At 45.6% G+C, this 20895-nt stretch overlaps 1 protein-coding gene and 1 long non-coding RNA gene across 3 annotated transcripts in view; one reads left to right on the top strand and one right to left on the bottom strand.

Moving 5' to 3' along the window:
* Positions 1-20895, top strand: part of DNAH9 (dynein axonemal heavy chain 9) — a 254999-nt gene that overhangs the window by 59839 nt on the left and 174265 nt on the right. For both annotated transcript variants that reach the window (XM_073579695.1, XM_073579694.1), the window contains 5 exons: positions 4576-4716; positions 5005-5130; positions 5477-5716; positions 5814-5974; positions 20663-20819. In XM_073579695.1, coding sequence (XP_073435796.1) covers positions 4576-4716; positions 5005-5130; positions 5477-5716; positions 5814-5974; positions 20663-20819 — 825 coding nt within the window. The remainder of the gene's footprint in view (positions 1-4575; positions 4717-5004; positions 5131-5476; positions 5717-5813; positions 5975-20662; positions 20820-20895) is intronic.
* The window catches only part of LOC141094012 (uncharacterized), a 155286-nt gene continuing 140622 nt past the window's right edge, over positions 6232-20895 (bottom strand). The window contains exon 2 of the long non-coding RNA XR_012233010.1: positions 6232-7326. This is a non-coding gene — a long non-coding RNA (uncharacterized lncRNA). The remainder of the gene's footprint in view (positions 7327-20895) is intronic.

The following is a 20895-nucleotide window of genomic DNA, read 5'->3' as shown; positions in this document are numbered from 1 at the left end:
TAATGTAATGTATGTACACAGTGATTGCACCAGCAGAATAGTGAGTGCAGCTCTGGAGTATAATACAGGAGGTAACTCTGGATCAGTAATGTAATGTATGTACACAGTGACTGCACCAGCAGAATAGTGAGTGCAGCTCTGGAGTATAATACAGGATGTAACTCAGGATCAGAAATGTAATGCATGTACACAGTGACTGCACCAGCAGAATAGTGAGCGCAGCTCTGGAGTATAATACAGGATGTAACTCAGGATCAGTAATGTAATGTATGTACACAGTGACTGCACCAGCAGAATAGTGAGTGCAGCTCTGGAGTATAATACAGGATGTAACTCATGATCAGAAATGTAATGCATGTACACAGTGACTGCACCAGCAGAATAGTGAGCGCAGCTCTGGAGTATAATACAGGATGTAACTCAGGATCAGTAATGTAATGTATGTACACAGTGACTGCACCAGCAGAGTTGTGAGTGCAGCTCTGGGATATAATACAGGATGTAACTCAGGATCAGTAATGTAATGTATGTACGCAGTGACTGCACCAGCAGAATAGTGAGTGCAGCTCTGGGGTATAATACAGGATGTAACTCAGGATCAGTAATGTAATGTATGTACACAGTGACTGCACCAGCAGAATAGTGAGTGCAGCTCTGGGGTATAATACAGGATGTAGCTCAGGATCAGTAATGTAATGTATGTACACAGTGATTGCACCAGCAGAATAGTGAGTGCAGCTCTGGGGTATAATGCAGGATGTAACTCAGGATCAGTAATGTAATGTATGTACACAGTGACTGCGCCAGCAGAATAGTGAGTGCAGCTCTGGAGTATAATACAGGAGGTAAGATAAGATAAGATAATCCTTTAATCGTCCCACCATGGGGAAATTCAGAGCATTACAGCAGCAAGGCAGGAACAAGTACAGATACAGATGCATAAAGGCATTACATTGACAGTAGGTAGGTACATATACGGGGGAAAAAAACAAAAAAAAATGTAACCGGACTGTCACAACTTTTGATCTATCAGTTCACTGTTTGGGTCGTTCTCCGTTTTGGACAGTGCTGGTTATACAGCCTAACTGCAGCAGGAAGGAAGGACTTTCGATAGCGCTCCCTCTCACATTTAGGATGGAGTAGCCGGTCACTGACAGTACTGCACATCTTTGTCACGGTCTCATGCATGGGATGGGAATCATTCTGCACCATGTAGCTCACCTTGGCCAGTATCCTCCTGTCGCCTACTTCCTGAACTGGATCAAGGGGGCATCCCAGGACAGAGCTGGCCCTTCTAATCAGTTTGTCCAGCCTATTCCTATCCCTGGTTGATACGCCACTACCCCAGCACGCCACACCAAAGAAGATGACTGATGCCACAACAGAGTTGAAGAAGGATGCAAGGAGTGCCCCTCTAACTCCGAAGGCTCTCAGCCTTCTGAGCAGATAAAGCCTGCTTTGGCTCTTCCTGTACACTGCATCCAAGTGATGGGCCCAGTCAAGCTTATTATTGAGGATCACACCAAGGTACTTATAGGTGTCGACTATCTCAATGTCATTTCCCTGAATGTTCACCACTACTGGTGGATTTTTGCCCTTGCGAAAGTCCACCACCAATTCCTTGGTCTTACCGGAATTAATCCTAAGGTGGTTCCTCTGACACCACTCCACAAAAGCTTGGTTAGTGTCTCTGTACTCTCTTTCATCTCCTCCTGTGATGAGGACTACTATTGCAGAGTCATCAGAATACTTCTGCAAGTAGCAGCTAGATGAGTTGCACCTAAAATCCGCAGTGTACAGTGTGAAGAGAAAAGGGGCAAGAACTGTACCTTGAGGTGCCCCTGTATTGCAGATCACCGTGTCTGACACACTGTCCCGAACCTTTACAAACTGAGGTCGGTTCGTGAGGTAGTTAAGGATCCAGGTGGAGAGTTGGAGGTCCACACCAACAAGGCCCAGCTTGTCTCTCAGTAGACCTGGCTGTATGGTGTTAAAAGCACTAGAGAAATCGAAGAACATTATTCTCACAGTGTTCCCAGGTTTCTCCAGGTGAGAGAGAGTCCTATCTAGAAGGTGGATAATGGCATCATCCACACCAATGCCCGGTCTGTAGGCAAACTGGAGAGGGTCCATATCCGAGCTCACTAGAGGACGGAGACGTGTGAGAACCAATCTCTCTAATACCTTCATCAGGTGTGATGTCAATACTACAGGTCTATAGTCATTAAGGTCTTTCGGATAAGGTTTCTTCGGAACCGGTACCACACACGATAATTTCCACAGTTGTGGTACTATACCTATTCTCAGGCTCATATTGAACAGATATGTAATGATTTCACTCAGCTGGTGCCCGCAGGTTTTGATTAGTCTTGCACTGATGCCGTCAGGACCTGCAGCCTTCAAAACTTTGATCTTATTCAGTTCTGTTGCAACCTGGGTACTTGTGAAGAACAGACCCTGTCTCAGTTGACAAGTTGCAGCAGGGGGTGAGGTTATTGTAGCAGAGAGGTGTGAATGGTATGCAGGGGCAGGAGCAGCCAGTGTGTGATTAAATCTGTTAAAGAATAGATTAAGTTCATTAAGCCCCTCTTTATCTACAACCATCCTGGAGACAGTCTGTCTATGCCCAGATATAGACTTTAGACCCTCCCAGACTTCATGGATCCTTTTCTGTGACAGTTTCAGTTCAATTTTTCTCTTATAATTAGCCTTTCCCTGCCTGATTAGATTCTTCAGATCTTTCTGCACCTCTCTCAGCCTGCCCTTGTCACCTGATCTGAAGGCCAACTTCTTCTCTTTGAGAAGAGCCTTTATTCCGGGGCTGATCCATGGTTTGTTGTTAGAGAAGCACCTCACTACTTTTGTGGGTACCGTGTTGTCTACACAGAAATTAATGTAGTCCGTTATACAGTGTGTGAGACCATCCATGTCATCACCATAGGAATCTTGCAGCACTTCCCAAGTGGTTGTTTCAAAGCAGTCTCTCAGAGCATCATCACTCTCCTCAGTCCATATCCTCACTGTGCGAGTTATAGCATGTTCTCTCTGTACAAGTGGCTTGTACACGGGTTGGAGGTGCACTAGGTTGTGATCCGATCTTCCCAGGGGCGGTAGGGCTGACGAGGCATGTGCCCCTCTCACATTGGCAAAGAACAAGTCCAATGTTTTGTTGTCTCTAGTGAGGCAGGTAACATACTGTGTGCAACTGGGTAGTATGGATGCTGGTGACACATGATTGAAGTCTCCCGAAACCAGAAGGAGTGCTTGGGGGTGAAGGGACTGCATCATGCTCACTGTGGATTGTAGGACCTCAGTGGCGGCATCAGCTTTCGCAGAAGGGGGGACATATGCAGCTATCATGATTACATGCGATAGTTCCCTCGGTAAATAAAAAGGTCTCATGCCCACAGCTAATAGCTCAATGTCCTTACAGCATGTTTGCTCCTTGACCACGATGTGCCTAGAGTCACACCATCTATCATTCACAAATATCGCCAGCCCTCCGCCTTTCCTCTTACCGCTCTCCCTTGTCCTGTCCGCGCGAATGAGTTTAAAGCCATCCAACGAGACAACAGTGTCCGGAGTACCTTCGGTGAGCCAGGTCTCTGTAAACAGCAACATGCTTAATTCCCGATGATGTCTGGTCAGCGCCGACAGTTCGTCCATCTTATTCCCGAGTGATCTCACATTGCCCATAATGACGGAGGGAAGAGCAGGTCTATAGCGCCTTCTTCTAGCTTTCCTGAGGGCTCCAGCTCTGCAACCTCTTCTCTTAGTGTTCCTTATTTCTGGTGGAATGTCCTCTGGTCTATTAGCAGCATGCTGCCTTGCTGTGTCCCTAAGCAGCAGTATAGCTTCTCTGGAGTAGACAATAGGGTCTTGTTCAGTTCCTGGATTTCCCAACACAATAGATCCAAGTAAAAACAAGGTAAAAAGTCCATCAAAGGTCCAGGTCCTCTTATGGTTTTCCATAGTGGAATGTCCTTTGGAGTAACAATAAAAAAGAGAAAGGAAAAATAGAAAAAATAGAGAAAAAAGGAGAGCAAAGAAGGAGCTACTGTAACAGGCTGCCACTCCAGCGGCGCCAGGAAGTAAATCGGCACCAGGAAGTAAATCTTAACTCTGGATCAGTAATGTAATGTATGTAATGTAATGTATGTACACAGTGACTGCACCAGCAGAATAGTGAGTGCAGCTCTGGAATATAATACAGGATGTAACTCAGGATCATTAATGTATGTACACAGTGACTGCACCAGCAGAATAGTGAGTGCAGCTCTGGAGTATAATACAGGATTAACTCAGGATCAGTAATGTATGTACACAGTGACTGCACCAGCAGAATAGTGAGTGCAGCTCTGGAGTATAATACAGGATGTAACTCAGGATCAGTAATGTACTGTATGTACACAGTGACTGCACCAGCAGAATAGTGAGTGCAGCTCTGGAGTATAATACAGTATGTAACTTAGGATTAGTACAGGATCAGTAATGTAATGTATGTACACAGTGACTGCAGCAGCAGAATAGTGAGTGCAGCTCTGGAGTATAATAAAGGATATTTCTTCTCTTCAGGTCATGCGCCATCTTTCCAAACTATTCGACAACATGGCAAAAATGAAATTCAAAGATGGAGAGTCCAAGACCGGCCTGGGCATGTACAGCAAGGAGGACGAGTATGTGACGTTCAATGAGCCGTGTGACTGCAGCGGTCAGGTGAGGTTCCTCTAATTCTGCTCATCCTGTGCCTCCTGGTTCATGACATGCAGCTTCCAGTGTTACACTGACATGTTAGGTTTACAACAGCTACTGCCATAGTACATGGAAACAAGGAGTATCTGCACCCAGCTGTGGTGTCTGTATCCCGCACCCTCAGCAATCAGCAGGTGAGAGATGAATGCGCAGCGCAGTGCGATTCTCACTGATGACACCGCAGCAGCATCTAATGAGGAATGAAAAAATGACATGAGGTCCAAGTGTCTCCTATGTACTGTGTGTCCTCAGGTGGAAATGTGGCTGAACCGGGTGCTGGATTCCATGAGGGCCACCGTCAGGCATGAGATGACCGAGGCCGTGACGGCGTACGAGGAGAAGCCTCGGGAGCAGTGGCTGTTCGACTATCCCGCCCAGGTATTAATGTGCTGACCATAGAGGAGACTTCTCTTCTGGCAACAGGTTTACTGGCAGGTGGGCGACTTATGGGACCCCCCAATTCAAAAACTCTGAGATGACTCATTAGAATGCAGTGCTGGTCGCGCAGGCGCTCTGCCTCTCCACTCATTGTCTGAGACTTCGTTGTAGTCACCATGTGCTGCACTGCATCAATCTAATGGCCCACCTCAGAGCACCCTACTTGGGATTGGAGGGGGTCTCCACTGTCGGACTCTCAGTGATCGGCCCATTTCGGAATCACCCTGAAGATATCGCTCAGTAGATTGCCCCGGCTCCGTGTCTGACGTCCTGCCTACCCCGCCAGGTGGCTCTTACCTGCACGCAGATCTGGTGGACCACTGAGGTAGGCATCTGTTTTGCCCGGCTGGAAGAAGGCTATGAGAATGCCATGAAGGAGTACTACAAGAAACAGGTGACCCAGCTGAATACGCTCATCACCATGCTCATCGGTCAGCTGTCCCCGGGAGAACGACAGAAGATCATGACAATCTGCACCATTGACGTGCACGCCCGAGATGTGGTGGCCAAAATGACGGCACAGAAGGTGAGTCTGGTCCTAGGGGGGACATTACCTCTCTGGGGAACTGCCAACAAACAGTTGTCACCAGGAGCTTCACCCCCTCCTCGTCTTCCTCTTGCAGGTTGATAATGCTCAGGCGTTCGTGTGGCTGTCACAGCTCCGGCACCGCTGGGACGATGACAAGAAGCATTGCTTTGCCAACATTTGTGATGCCCAATTTATCTACTCTTATGAATATCTTGGCAACACACCTCGGCTGGTTATCACCCCACTTACAGACAGGTACGTGACAGTGTGCTCATGAGGAGATGTCCAGGGGATGGGGGAGGAGAGAGGCCCTGACCACATGAGGAACTGTCCAGGGGATGTGGGAGGAGGAGAGAGGTCTGACCACATGAGGATCTGTCCAGGGTATGTGGGAGGAGAGGACCCTGACTGTTGAGGGAGGGCTAAATTAACCCTTCACGGTTGATCCAGTGATTTCTAAATTAATTCACAGTGCGTTGCTAGCAACTGGGAATGACCACACGGAGACGGGGTCTCTGTACGGGAGGATCCAGGCAGATCACTAACCCCCTTTATTATGTCACCTTTTTATAGTATTTTGCTTAATTATGCAAAGCACTCAGCTACCAATAGCATCGTCGTAATACATTCACTTTATAAGCCAATAGTATTGCAAGAAAATCGGAATATGTCCCTAGCTGCGTGACGTAGAAAATAGAACAATAGCACATTCTTTTAGGGTCTCATATCTTGTACAAGCTAGAACAGTCTAGTTTCATAACAGCTGTGAACTTTCACCTAATTACAAAATTTATCTTGTAAACAAAAAAATGGCGTCGCAAGCACAAAAATGGATCCTGGAGAACAAGATGTCCCGTACATCTGAATACTGTACTTCACAATCCCCCCTAGATAAATTTTGTTAACACATATGCAGCATCAGAGGTGCTATCCCAAGCCATAAGCTCGAGGGGTACTGGTCTTCACATGACTGATGCCGTGTTACCAGTCACGGCTGTCGCGGCGCACCCGTCCCCCCTGTATACTGCAATTCACGAACTTTTGATAACGGTGGTGGAGATCTTTTGTAGGTAGCCATGTGCTTGGCTTCAACATCTTCATCAAGTAGCCTTTTAAGATCGGTGCAGAGAAGAGCAGGAGCAACGACACCTTTGGTATCATCATTAGCTGTCTTAGTGCAGAATTTCCTAATACATACAGAAATACACCAAAGAACAAGTTTTAGTATCACATATACAACAAGGATACAGGCAGCAATGTGTAACAAGCTTTGCAAGATCCCAGCTATCCAACCCCCAATTCCCTTAAATCAATTGACTGGATTGAGAAAGTAGAAGGTGTCTGACCACCAACTGTCCTTATTATGATCATTATCTTTATCGTATTGATCTGAGTCTTTGAATGTCTTCTAACTTTTAACTTCTACCAATAATAATATGGAAAATGCAAAAAACCAAAACATTGTGCCCCCTTATTTGCTATTGGCTTGTTGGGTGATGAGGAGGACTTGATAGGGACCGTCATACAAGGCTTCTAGTCCGTGCTTCCTGACATGCCTTTTCACGACTACCAAATCACCAGGCTTCAGGTGTCGGTTTCTGCTGAATCTGGAAAAGAAGAAGAAACTAGAACATGGGTGTTAGCAAGATTTTTACTAAGCTGAATAGCACATTGAACAGCACGGTCAGTTTCTTCTGATAACTGCTGAGGCTGGAAATTTGCAACTGGGGGCCTAGTACCAAACAATATGTCATATGGGGACAGCGTCGGACTGGAACACCTTGGGCCCACCAGAGAAAATCATTCTTGGGGCCCACTATGTAGCTGCATAGAGTTAAATACCAGACCACCAATTATGTGGTAAAACACGCTAATATCCGGGTATAATATAAGGTTGTACATGTCTTAATTATGTAGCAGGAGTTGGGGTAGCCCCCTCATAGAATATAAAGCAGCCCCCTCACATAGTATAATGCAGCCATCTCATAGAATATAATGCAGCCATCTCATAGAATATAATACTGCCCCCCTCATAGGGTATAATGCACCCCCTCATAGGGTATAATGCACCCCCTCATAGGGTATAATACTGCCGCCCTCATAGGGTATAATACTGCCCCCCTCATAGGGAATAATGCACCCCCTCATAGGGTTTAATGCTGCCCCCTCATAGGGTATAATACTGCCCCCCTCACAGGGTATAATACTGCCCCCCTCATAGGGTATAACACTGCCCCCTCATAGGGAATAATGCACCCCCTCATAGGGTATAATACTGCCCCCCTCAGGGAATAATGCACCCCCTCATAGGGTATAATGCTGCCCCCTCATAGGGTATAATACTGCCCCCCTCATAGGGAATAATGCACCCCCTCATAGGGTATAATGCTGCCCCCTCATAGGGTATAATACTGCCCCCCTCATAGGGTATAATACTGCCCCCCTCATAGGGAATAATGCACCCCCTCATAGGGTTTAATGCTGCCCCCTCATAGGGTATAATACTGCCCCCCTTATAGGGTATAATACTGCCCCCCTCATAGGGTATAACACTGCCCCCCTCATAGGGAATAATGCACCCCCTCATAGGGTATAATACTGCCCCCCTCATAGGGAATAATGCACCCCCTCATAGGGTATAATGCTGCCCCCTCATAGGGTATAATACTGCCCCCCTCATAGGGTATAATACTGCCCCCCTCATAGGGAATAATGCACCCCCTCATAGGGTATAATGCACCCCCTCATAGGGAATAATGCTGCCCTCCTCATAGGGTATAATGCTGCCTCCTCATAGGGTATAATGCTGCCCCCTCATAGGGTATAATACTGCCCCCCTCATAGGGAATAATGCACCCCCTCATAGGGTATAATGCTATATAGATATATAGATATAGAGTTAGATATAGATAGAAAGATAGATGTAGAAATAGATAGATATAGAGATAGATAGTAGATAATGGATAGAAAGTAGATAATGGATAGATATAGATAGAAAGATTCATAGAGATAGATAGAGATAGATAGAGATAGATATAAAGATAGATATAGAAAGAAAGATAGATAGATCGATAGGTAGATAGATATAGAGATAGATAGAAAATAGATAATGGATAGATAGATAGATATAGAGATAGATAGCTATAGATAGAAAGATATAGAGATAGATAGATATATAGATAGAGATAGATAATAGATAGAGATAGATAATAGATAGAGATATACAGATATAATAATAATAATAATAATAATAATAATAATAATAATAATATAGACATATATAGATATAGAGATAAATATATATAGATAGATGGCTATAAATAAAAATAGATATAGAGATATATAGAGATAGATAGATATAGAAAGATAGATGTAGAGATAGATATAGAGATAATAGCTAGATATAGAGATATGTATAGAGATAGATAGATATAGAGTTAGAAAGATAGATATAGAGAGATATAGAGATAGATAGAGATAGCTAGATAGATAGATGGATAGATAGATATAGATAATAGAGATAATAGATAGATATAATAGATAGATATAGAGATAGATATAGAGATAGATGGATAGATCAATAGATAGATAGATAAAGAGAGAGAGATAGAGATAGAGATTGATAGATAATGAGATATAGAGATAGATATAGAGATATAGTGTTAGATAGAAAGATAGCTATATAGATAGATATAGAGATAGATAGATATAGAGATAGATATGGATATAGAGATAGATATGGATATAGAGATAACAGATATAGAGATAGATAGATAGAGATAGATAGATAGATATAGAGATAGATAGATATATAGATATAGAGATAATATATAGATAGCTATAGAGAGAGAGAGATATCGAGATAGATATAGAGAGAAACAGATATATATAGAGAGATAGATATAGAGATAGATAGGTAGATAGATATAGAGATAATAGATATAGAGATAGATAGATATAGATATAAAGATAGATAGAGATAGAGCGGTAGATAGAGAGAGAGATAGATACAGAGATCGATAAATAGATAGAGAGATAGATATAGATATAGATAATAGATAGAGATAGATAGATAAAGATAGATAATATAGAGATAACAGATAGATATAGAGATAAAGTAAGATAGAAAGATATAGAGATAGATAGATATAGATAATAGAGATAGCTAGATAGATAGTAATAATAGATAGATATAGATATAGATAGATATAGATAGAAAGATAGATATAGAGATATATGTAGAGATAGAAAGATAGATATAGATATAGAGCGATAGATAGAGATAGATATAGATAATAGATAGAGATAAATTGATAGATAGATAGATAGAGATAGATAGATATAGAGATAGATATAGAGATAGAAAGATAGATAGATATACAGAGAGATAGATAGATAGATATAGAGATAGAGATAAATAGATAGATATAGAGAGAGATATAGAGAGAAATAGATATAGATATAGAGATAATAGATATATATAGAGATAGATAGATATAGATATAGAGAGAGATAGATACAGAGAAAAGATATAGAGATAAATAGATAAAGATAGATAGATATAGATAGAAAGATAGATATAGAGATAGAGCGATAGATAGATATACAGAGAGATAGATATAGAGATAGAGATATATAGATAGATAGCTATAGAGATATAGAGATAGATATAGAGATAGATAGAGATAGATATAGATAGATATAGATATAGAGATAGAGCGATAGATAGCGAGAGATATAGATATAGAGATAGATAGATACAGAGAAAAGATAAATAGATAAAGATAGATAGATATAGAGATAGAAAGATAGATATAGAGATAGAGCGATAGATAGATATACAGAGAGATAGATATAGAGATAGAGATATATAGATAGATAGCTATAGAGATATAGAGATAGATATAGAGAGAAATAGAGATAGATATAGAGATAGATAGAGATAGATATATAGATATAGATATAGAGATAGAGCGATAGATAGCGAGAGATATAGATATAGAGATAGATAGATACAGAGAAAAGATATAGAGATAGATAACGGATAGATAAATAGATAGATAGGTATAGAGATAGATAGATATAGATATTAGATAGAGATATATATATATATAGATAAAGATAGATAGATATAGATGGTAGCTAGATAGATAATAAATATAGAGATAATAGATATAGAGATAGATAGAGTAAGATAGATAGATATAGAGATAGATAGAGTAAGATAGATAGATATAGAGATAGATAGATAGATATAGAGATAGATGTAGAGATAGAAAGATAGATATAAAGATAGAGCGATAGAGATAGATATAGAAATAGATAGATATAGATAATAGATAGAGATAGAAAGATAGATAGATATAAGAGCGAGAGAGAGAGATATAGAGATAGATAGATAGAGAGAGACAGATAGAGAGAGCGAGAGAGATATAAAAAAAAAACCCAAAACACAATACTCACCTCTCCTCCTCGCTCCCACGCTGATCCCGGCTTCAGTGTCAGGAGCTGCCCCCTCTGCCAGACACACAGCGGGTGCGCGATGTAGTGACGTCATCGCGCACTGGCTGTGAGCCAGGAGCAGAGAGGACTGAGGGCGGCGCCGGCCCTGATGCAGAGCGGCTTACTGGGCTGGGGGCGGGGCCTCTGGGGGTGGAGACCTGAAATGATATTCACTGCTTCGCAGTGAATATTCATTTCTCTTTAGCAGCGGGGACAGGGGCTCCTGCCTCCTGACACCCGCTGCTGCTCCGCTGGCAGGGGCCCCCATAGCAGCTGCATGGTATGCGACACACCACTGGCTGGGGGCCCCTGGAGCAGCGGGGGGCCCTAGGCAACTGCTGGCCCTGTATGCCAACAGGTGCCATGGCCCACCAGATGCCAGGGCCCACCGGAGAATCCACCGGTTCCCCGGTGGGCCAGTCCGACGCTGTATGGGGACAGGCCATGCTTTGCAATAGGGGTAGTACGAATGTGGTATAGTACAATGGGTAGGAGCTCTGGCCATGGAGCTGTAGTCTCTTGCATCATTTTGGTCAATTGTCCCCTCAGTGTTCCGTTCAGCCTCTCAACTTTTCCACTGGATTGTGGGTGGTACAGAGTATAGAGGGCTACAGTGGATCCAAGCATTGTCAGAACTTCTTGGTACACATGAGAAGAAAAGGCCGGACCTTGATCACTTTCAACAACTTCTGGAACCCCATATCTGCATATGACTTCCATCACCAGTTTCTTCGCTGTGGTCTTTGCAGTCATGTTGGTAACAGGGAATGCTTCCGGCCAACTAGAGAACTGGGGCCCAGTAGAATTTTTTCACCAGTGCGAGGGCCTGATTCTTTCCTCGATGTGTAGGTCCATGTGGCAATAGCAGGGTACATCCGCTTAGGGAGACACACGAGTTGGTCCTTTTTCCAGAGACCATTATCCATTCGTGCCCCATCAGTCTTCCATTGCTTCACCTCTTCCTTTGGAGACATTCTCTGCATCGTCTTTAAGCGGTCTCGCGGGGTCCGACAGAAAACTTCAATCTGGTGTAGATCATCAGGTTCTTGTAGGGTCAGTGCTTCTTGTAACTGTTTACGCTGAGGGCGTGTGGTCACCATAGTTGGTATGGTTGGTTCAACAGGTAAAAGAGCGGCGGCTTTTGCTTTCATATCCGCAAATATGTTGCCAACAGTCTATGGACTGGTCCTAGGACCGTGCGCCTTAACTTTGATAATAGCCACCTGAATAGGTAATATGATCGAGTCCATGAGGGTTTTAACAACTTCAGCATTTTTCACTGGGGTTCCGGCAGTAGTAATAAACCCTTGATTGGCCCATAAAGCCCCAAAATCGTGAGCAATACCAAATGCATACCGTGAGTCCGTGTATATATTAGCCTGTCTGTTCTTGGCCAAAGTATATGCAGTAGACAGAGCCTGGAGTTCTGCTTCTTGTGCTGACTGCGAGGGCGGGAGCGCAGCTGCGTGCACTACAGTGTCCTCTGTAGTAACAGCATATCCCGTGTGGAATCTACCAAACTCATCAGCATATCTTGAACCATCCGTGTATAACACCAGATCGGGATTTGGAAGTGGATTCTCACCGACATTTGGTGGAGTAGCTGTTTCTTCAGTCAGAAGTTGGGAACAATCATGTTGGAGGTAATCCTCATCACTGCCATCCTTCCTAATAGTTCATTATGCCGTCTTTCAAGGCATTGTAAAGGGGTTGCATTATGTGGGATGCATCCGGTATCCACTGACAACAATAAGTGAATAGTCCAAGAAAACGCTGGAGTTCAGTTTCATCTTTTGGGAAAGGAAGGGAGCTGACAGCTATTTTTCTTTCTTCTGCAAGGTGTCTGGCACCCTGAAGGAGACAGTGACCCAAGAATATCACTAGACCAAGGCAGAACTGAAGTCTCGAGGCCGAAACCCGACAGTTCAGTGCTGCAAGATACTTGAGAAAACTAACAGTGGCAGCAATGGCAAAAGACACCTGCTCATATTTTTTTTTTGCAAACTGGTTGGGACTGTTTTGGGCCCCTTGTGGCATCTGTGGGAAAGGCATGAAAAATACAGATTTCCTCAGTCTTCATCTATATAGGGATTATATAACATAAGAACCATCTGACCATCATCTTGGAATTGTATTCCGGAGCGGAACTGTGATAATAAATCTGTCCCCTAGTAAATTTACTGGACATATGGGAGAGATTACGAACTGAGTAGTAACCTCTGGGAAGGGTCCCACAGGGATCGGTTTTGTAAGAGTATATTAATTGGGTCTACCAACTACTCCGATTAAAACAGCGGGAGTATGACAATCTCTCTGAAAGTGTCCGAGTCGGGCACAGCGCCAGAATTGCTGACGAGAATTAGCAGGGATGGGCTGGGGTTTGCTATGTGTGAACGAGCTGCAGTGGGGGCGATGTGGGAGGGGGAGCTGGGATTGGAGGGAGAACTGGAGCAGCTGCAGCTGCTAGCTTGCTTTTTTTTTTTTTCTTTCCCTGCTGATACAGAGCTGGTTAAAGTCTTCTGAAAACGTTTTTTTCTTTGGATCTGGAAGGGGGTGGATACTCATAACCACTAGCAATATTAGGCATAGCGGGGACTGAGGCTGGCGGCGGATATTTCCTGGGGAGGGACCTTATCATCTAGCAGGGAGACCTCTTTCATATCATTACTTTTAACTATTTGTCTGCCTGACACATTAGTATCAATCTTAGTTCCTTCTTTATCAATCACTTTCTTGAACCACAAAACATCCAGTCCCTGTCATAATAGACAATTTTTCTTCTTCAACATAGCAGTAACAGAAACAATCAGCATTCACTTCCTCTGTTCTTCCTAACACCTTTGTCACACAATTAATGTGCCAAGCCACAAAATTCTTCTTTTTCTTCCACGGATTCTCTCATTTAGAGCTAAATATCCTTACTTCAGTTGTGCACAATACTGGAGCGGCCGTCTCAGTTTGTTCCACCGGGTCAACCCCCTCTGGGAAGCCCAAAATTCGCGGTACTCAGTGAAAGGAGGAGGGCGTCTCAGACTATCCCTCCGGACACCTCTGGTTATATATATATATCTATATATACCTGAGTTACGTATCCTACCCAGTCTTCGATCACTTCACCACGCCCAATCTAACAATGATCAGGACTTCAGGATATTTTGACTATAAAGAGAGCCACAATCACTGGTCAATCCGGGATGTCCGTCCCTTATGAGGTACGGTTCGAGCACTGGGCCCCCAACGGGACTGCACCTCTATATGATTCCACCCATGAATCACCCCACCACGGGGACAAACCTCAGATCCTCTTTGTAGCAACAAGCACAGGAAAACCACACCAATGGTCAGGCTGAACAGTATAACTGCCAACGTACTGTGGTTGTTGTGGGGGATGATCAGTCCCAATTTTCCAGCACCTGTGTCCGCTCCGAGGGTCCTTTGTCTTGTTGTCCTCTGGGGGCTGAGGCGTCCCTGTTTGGGGGCCCCCGTTGGGTGCCAAGCTGTTGAGGGAGGGCTAAATTAGCCCTTCACGGTTGATCCAGTGATTTCCAAATTAATTCACATGGCGTTGCTAGCAACTGGGAATGACCACACGGAGACGGGGGTCTCTGTACGGGAGGATCCAGGCAGATCACTAACCCCCTTTATTATGTCACCTTTTTATAGTATTTTGCTTAATTATGCAAAGTACTCAGCTACCAATAGCATTGTCGTAATACATTCACTTTATAAGCCAATAGTATTGCAAGAAAATCGGAATATGTCCCTAGCTGCGTGACGTAGAAAATAGAACAATAGCACATTCTTTTAGGGTCTCATATCTCATATCTTGTACAAGCTAGAACAGTCTAGTTTCATAACAGCTGCGAACTTTCACTTAATTACAAAATTTATCTTGTATACAACAAAATGGCGTCGCAAGCACAAAAATGGATCCTGGAGAACAAGATGTCCCGTACATCTGAATACTGTACTTCACATGACCACATAAGCAACTGTCCAGGGAATGTGGGAGCAGAAGAGAGGCCTGGCCACAAGAGGAGCTGTCGAGGGGATGTGGGAGGAGAGGGCCCTGACCACATGAGGAACTGTCCAGGGGATGTGGGAGGAGGAGAAGGGCCTGACCACATGAGGAGCTGTCCAGGGAAAGTAGGAGAAGAGGGCCCCGGGCCATATGTGGAGCTGTCCATGGGAATGTGACATGGGGATGTGATAGGAGAGGGGCCTTGACCATATGAGGCGCTATCCAGGGGATGTAGGCAGAGAGGGCCCCGACCACATGAGGAGTTGTTCAGGGGATGAGGAAGAAGAGGGGCCTCGACCACATGATGAGTCCTCCAAGGGATGTCGGAGGAGAGAGGCCCCAACCACATGAGGAGCTGTCCAGGGGATGAGGGAAGAGAGGGCCCTGTCTACATGAGGTGCTGTCCTTGAAATATGGGAGGAGAGGGCCCTGACCACATGTGGAGCTGTCCAAGAGATGAGGGAGGAGAAAGACCCCGACCACATAAAGAGCTGTTCAAGGGATGTGAGAAAAGAGGGGCCTGACCACATGAGGAGCTGTCCAGGGGATGTGGGAGAAGAGGGTCCTTACCACATGAGGAGCTGTCCAAGAGATGAGGGAGGAGAAAGACCCCGACCACATAAAGAGCTGTTCAAGGGATGTGAGAAAAGAGGGGCCTGACCACATGAGGAGCTGTCCAGTGGATGTGGGAGGAGAGGAGCCCCGACCACCTGGTGAGCAGCTCAAGGATTTTTGGAGGAGAGGGGCCTCAACCACTTGAGGTGCTTTCCAGGGGATGTGGGAGGAGAGGGGCCCCAATCACATGAGGAGCTGTCCAGGGGATGAGGGAAAAGAGGGTCCCTCACCACATGAGGAACTGTCCAGGAGATATGGTCGGAGAGGGCCCTGACCACATGAGGAGCTGTCCAGGGGATGAGGGAAATGAAGGCCCCCGACCTCATGAGGAGCTGTCCAGGGGATGAGGGAAAAGAAGGCCCCCAACCAAATGAGGACCTGTCCAGGGGATGCGGGAGGAGAGTGTCTGACCTCATGAGGAGTTGTCCAGAGGATGTGGGAGGAGAAGAGCCCTAACCACATGGTGAGCAGCCCAGGGAATGTGGGAGGTGAGGGGCCGCAACCATTTGAGGTGCTTTCCAGGGGATGTGGGAGAAGAGGTGCCTCGACCTCATGAGGAGCTGTCCAGAGGATGTGGGAGAAGAGGGCCCTGACCACATGAGGAACTGTCCAGGGGATGTGGGAGGAGAGTGTCTGACCTCATGAGCAGCTGTCCAGAGGATGTGGGAGCAGAGGAGCCCCAACCACATGATGAGCTGTCCAGGGGATGTGGGAGGAGAGGGGCCTCACCAAATGAGGATCTGTCCAGGGGATGTGGGAGGAGAGGGTCCTGACCTCATGAGGAGCTGTCCAGAGTATGAGGGAAAAGAGGGCCCCGACCTCATGAGAGCTGTCCAGGGAATGTGGGAGGAGAGGGCCCAGACCTCATGAGGAACTGTCCAAGGGATGTGGGAAACGAAGGCTCCCAACCACATGAGGAGCTGTCCAGGGGAAGTGGGAGAAGAGGGCCCCCAGCCATATGAGGAGCTGTCCATGGGGATGTGACATGGGGATGTGATAGAAGAGGGGCGTTGACCATATGAGAAGCTATCCAGGGGATGTGGGCGGAGAGGGCCCCGACCACATGAGGAGTTGTCCAGGAGATGTAGGAGGAGAGGGCCCTGAACACATGAGGAACTGTCCAGGGGATGTGGGAGGAGAGTGTCTGACTCTGACCTCATGAGGAGCTGTCCAGAGGATGTGGGAGCAGAGGAGCCCCGACCACATGATGAGCTGTCCAGGGGATGTGGGAGAAGAGGGCCCCCAGCCATATGAGGAGCTGTCCATGGGGATGTGACATGGGGATGTGATAGAAGAGGGGCGTTGACCATATGAGAAGCTATCCAGGGGATGTGGGCGGAGAGGGCCCCGACCACATGAGGAGTTGTCCAGGAGATGTAGGAGGAGAGGGCCCTGACCACATGAGGAGCTGTCCAAGGGATGTGGGAGGAGAGGGGTACATACTACATGAGGAGCTGTCCAGAGGATGAAGGCAGAGAGGGCCTGGACCACATGAGGAGCTGTACTTGGGGATGTGATAGTAGAGGGGCCCGACCACATGAGGAGCTGTCCAGGGGATGTTGGAGGAGAGGACCCTGGCCACAAGAGGAGCTGACCTTGGGATATGGGAGGAGCGTGCTCGACCACATAACGCCTGTTTCACACATCCGATTGTGTCCATCAGTCAAAATCCGCCGTTTTGCAAAAAAAAATGGATCCGCCATTTTTCTTGGCCGATCCGTTTTTTTTCCCATTGAGTTCCCATTGAGTTGCATTACTGGCGAGGAGCTGTCCAGGGGATGTGGATGGAGAGGGCCCCGACCACATGAGGAGCTGTCCGGGGATGTGGGAGGAGAGGGGCCCGACCACATGAGAATCTTTTCAAGAGATGAGGGAGACGAGGCGCCTTGACTTCATGACGAGCTGTCCAGGAGATGTGGGAGGAGAGGGTCCTGACCTCATGAGGGGCTGTCCAGAGGATGTGGGAGGAGAGGGGCCCTGACTGCATGAGGAGCTGCCCAGAGATTGTGGGAGGAGAGGGGCCCCAACCACATGAGAAGCTGTCCAGTGGATGTGGGAGGAGAGGGGCACCGATCACATGAGGAGCTGTCCAGGGGATGTGGCAGATATAAGAAAAAGAACAAAGTAAGGAGAAACAGCGAAATTACACTATATTAAAATAGTAATGTGAATAAACAATAATATATCGCTGGAGAGTGTTGGACAGTTAGTAGGACAGTCGTGTTACAAACACCAAACTTACAGAAAAAAACGACCAAAAAGTCCCAGAAAGATAATGTATTTATTGAGTCATTATAAAAAATTTAAAAAACATACAGTTAAAATGTATAATACATATACTGAACAAAAAAGAGGGGTTATGCTACCCAGATATGAGGCATAAAGTATATACGACAAAATTGTGTAAACAAAAATAGTGATAAACCAAAATAGGTATTGATATTTATAAAAAATAATAATAAATAGTAAACAATATAAAGTGCACAGACACCAAAAAGTACATCCTAGAAACCATAAACATAAGTGTAAACCACTACCACCGTAAACCTATATATATCAATATACCAATATAGTGCATCTATGTGGTAGGCTGAAAAAGGACACAATGTGTGTCACAATACTACAATGTCTGCCGACCAGGAAAGGGGAAAATAGTGTAAAAATAATAAAAATATGTGAAAATACATACAACCTCTCCTGGTCTCCTGGGAAAGCAACCCGGTCCCGACGCGCGTTTCGGCGCTAAGCCTTCATGCGCGTCGGGACCGGGTTGCTTTCCCAGGAGACCAGGAGAGGTTGTATGTATTTTCACATATTTTTATTATTTTTACACTATTTTCCCCTTTCCTGGTCGGCAGACATTGTAGTATTGTGACACACATTGTGTCCTTTTTCAGCCTACCACATAGATGCACTATATTGGTATATTGATATATATAGGTTTACGGTGGTAGTGGTTTACACTTATGTTTATGGTTTCTAGGATATACTTTTTGGTGTCTGTGCACTTTATATTGTTTACTATTTATTATTATTTTTTATAAATATCAATACCTATTTTGGTTTATCACTATTTTTGTTTACACAATTTTGTCGTATATACTTTATGCCTCATATCTGGGTAGCATAACCCCTCTTTTTTGTTCAGTATATGTATTATACATTTTAACTGTATGTTTTTTAAATTTTTTATAATGACTCAATAAATACATTATCTTTCTGGGACTTTTTGGTCGTTTTTTTTTCTGTAAGTTCAGGGGATGTGGCAGAAGAGGGCCCCAGACCTCATGAGGAACTGTCCAGGGGATAAAAAAAAAATTGAGCTTGGCTGAGTTTGTATACATGCAGCACATAAACACATGTTCACATTGGCCATAAAACATATAAAACCTACAAAAGAAAAAATGAGCAATAGCTCTGCTGTAAAATAGCACAAAAGCTATCCCACCAACGACAAGGTGACTCTGATCGGGACGGTCCTACACTGTCTAATATTAAAAACCTTACCATGTGACCTCAGTGTGTGAATAAGGGCAGACAAAGGGACCTGGTCCCAGCCAGTGGACACCAGTCAGGGGAAGCCTTAAATACAGTTTCCAGCTCAGGAGAGGGAGGCCACACCCCGACTTGCACAGAATGCAAAAATACAAAGGAAAAACACAAAAATTGAGCTTGGCTTGAGTTGGTACACATGCAGCACATTGGCCATAAAACCTACAAGAGAAAAAATTAGCAAAAAGGGCATGTGGGAGAAGAGGGCCCCGACCACATGAGGAGTTGTCCAGTGGATGTAGGAAAAGAAGGCCTCGACCTAATGAGGAGCTGTCCAGGGACTGTGGGAGGAGAGTGTCCCTGACCACATGAGGAGCTGTCCAGGGGACGTGAAAAAATAGTGGCCCAACCACATGAGGAGCTGTCTAGTGGATGAGGGAAAAGAAGGCCCCAAACCACATGACAAGCTGTCCAGGGGATATGGGAGAAGAGGACCCCCGACTGTATGAGGAGCTGTGGGGATGTGATAGGAGAGGGGCCCTGACCACATGAGGAGATGTCCAGGGGATGTTGGCGGAGAGGGACCTGACCACATGAGGAGTTGTTCAGGGGATGAGGGAGCCAGACCTCATGAGGCTCTATCTTAACATATCTGCCCGATCGTCTGCACAAACCCGCCCAGGTGTCTGCTCGTACCTGCCCGGTCATCTGCACATACCCGCAGGGTTGTCTGCACATACTTGCCCGGTCATCTGCACATACCCGCCCAGTCGTCTGCACATATCCGCCCAGTCATCTGCACATACCCGCCCAGTCGTCTGCATATATCCGCCCAGTCTTCTGCGCATACCTGCAGGGTCATCTGCACATAACGGCTTGGTCATCTGAACATACCCGCCTGGTCTTCTGCACATACCCGCCTGGTCTTCTGCGCATACCTGCAGGGTCATCTGCACATACCCGCCTGGTCTTCTGCACATACCCGCTGGGTCATCTGCACATACCCGCTGGGTCGTCTGCACATACCCGCTGGGTCAGCTGCACATAACGGCTTGGTCATCTGCACATACCCGCCTGGTCATCTGCACATACCCGCCTGGTCGTCTGCACATACCCGCCTGGTCTTCTGCACATACCTGACTGGTCGTCTGTACATTCCCGCCGCGTCATCTGTACATTCCTGCCGGGTCATCTGTACATTCCCGCCTAGTCTTCTACACATACCCGACTGGTCATCTATACATATCCATTCGGTCGTGTGCACCACGTATCCTGTAGCATCCAGAGCCGCTCTGTTACCTTGTACTTTGCAGATGTTACATTACTCTGACCCAGTCCCTTCATCTCACCATGAGTGGAGCCCCGGCTGGACCTGCCGGTACTGGAAAGACAGAAACCACCAAAGACTTGGGCCGAGCGCTCGGCATCATGGTTTATGTCTTCAACTGCTCCGAACAGATGGACTACAAGGTAAAGTTTGGGTGCTGCCTAGGTGCGGACCCCGGCCCATGAATGGTCACTAACTATCCTCTTCCTTGTCTTCCAG

Source organism: Dendrobates tinctorius, unplaced genomic scaffold (genome assembly GCF_039654945.1).
Source record: "Dendrobates tinctorius isolate UK_male_01 unplaced genomic scaffold, ASM3965494v1 ptg000063l, whole genome shotgun sequence".
Taxonomy (NCBI): domain Eukaryota; kingdom Metazoa; phylum Chordata; class Amphibia; order Anura; family Dendrobatidae; genus Dendrobates; species Dendrobates tinctorius.
Note: the sequence above shows the minus strand (reverse complement) of the source record. Positions and strands in the feature narration are given on the sequence as shown.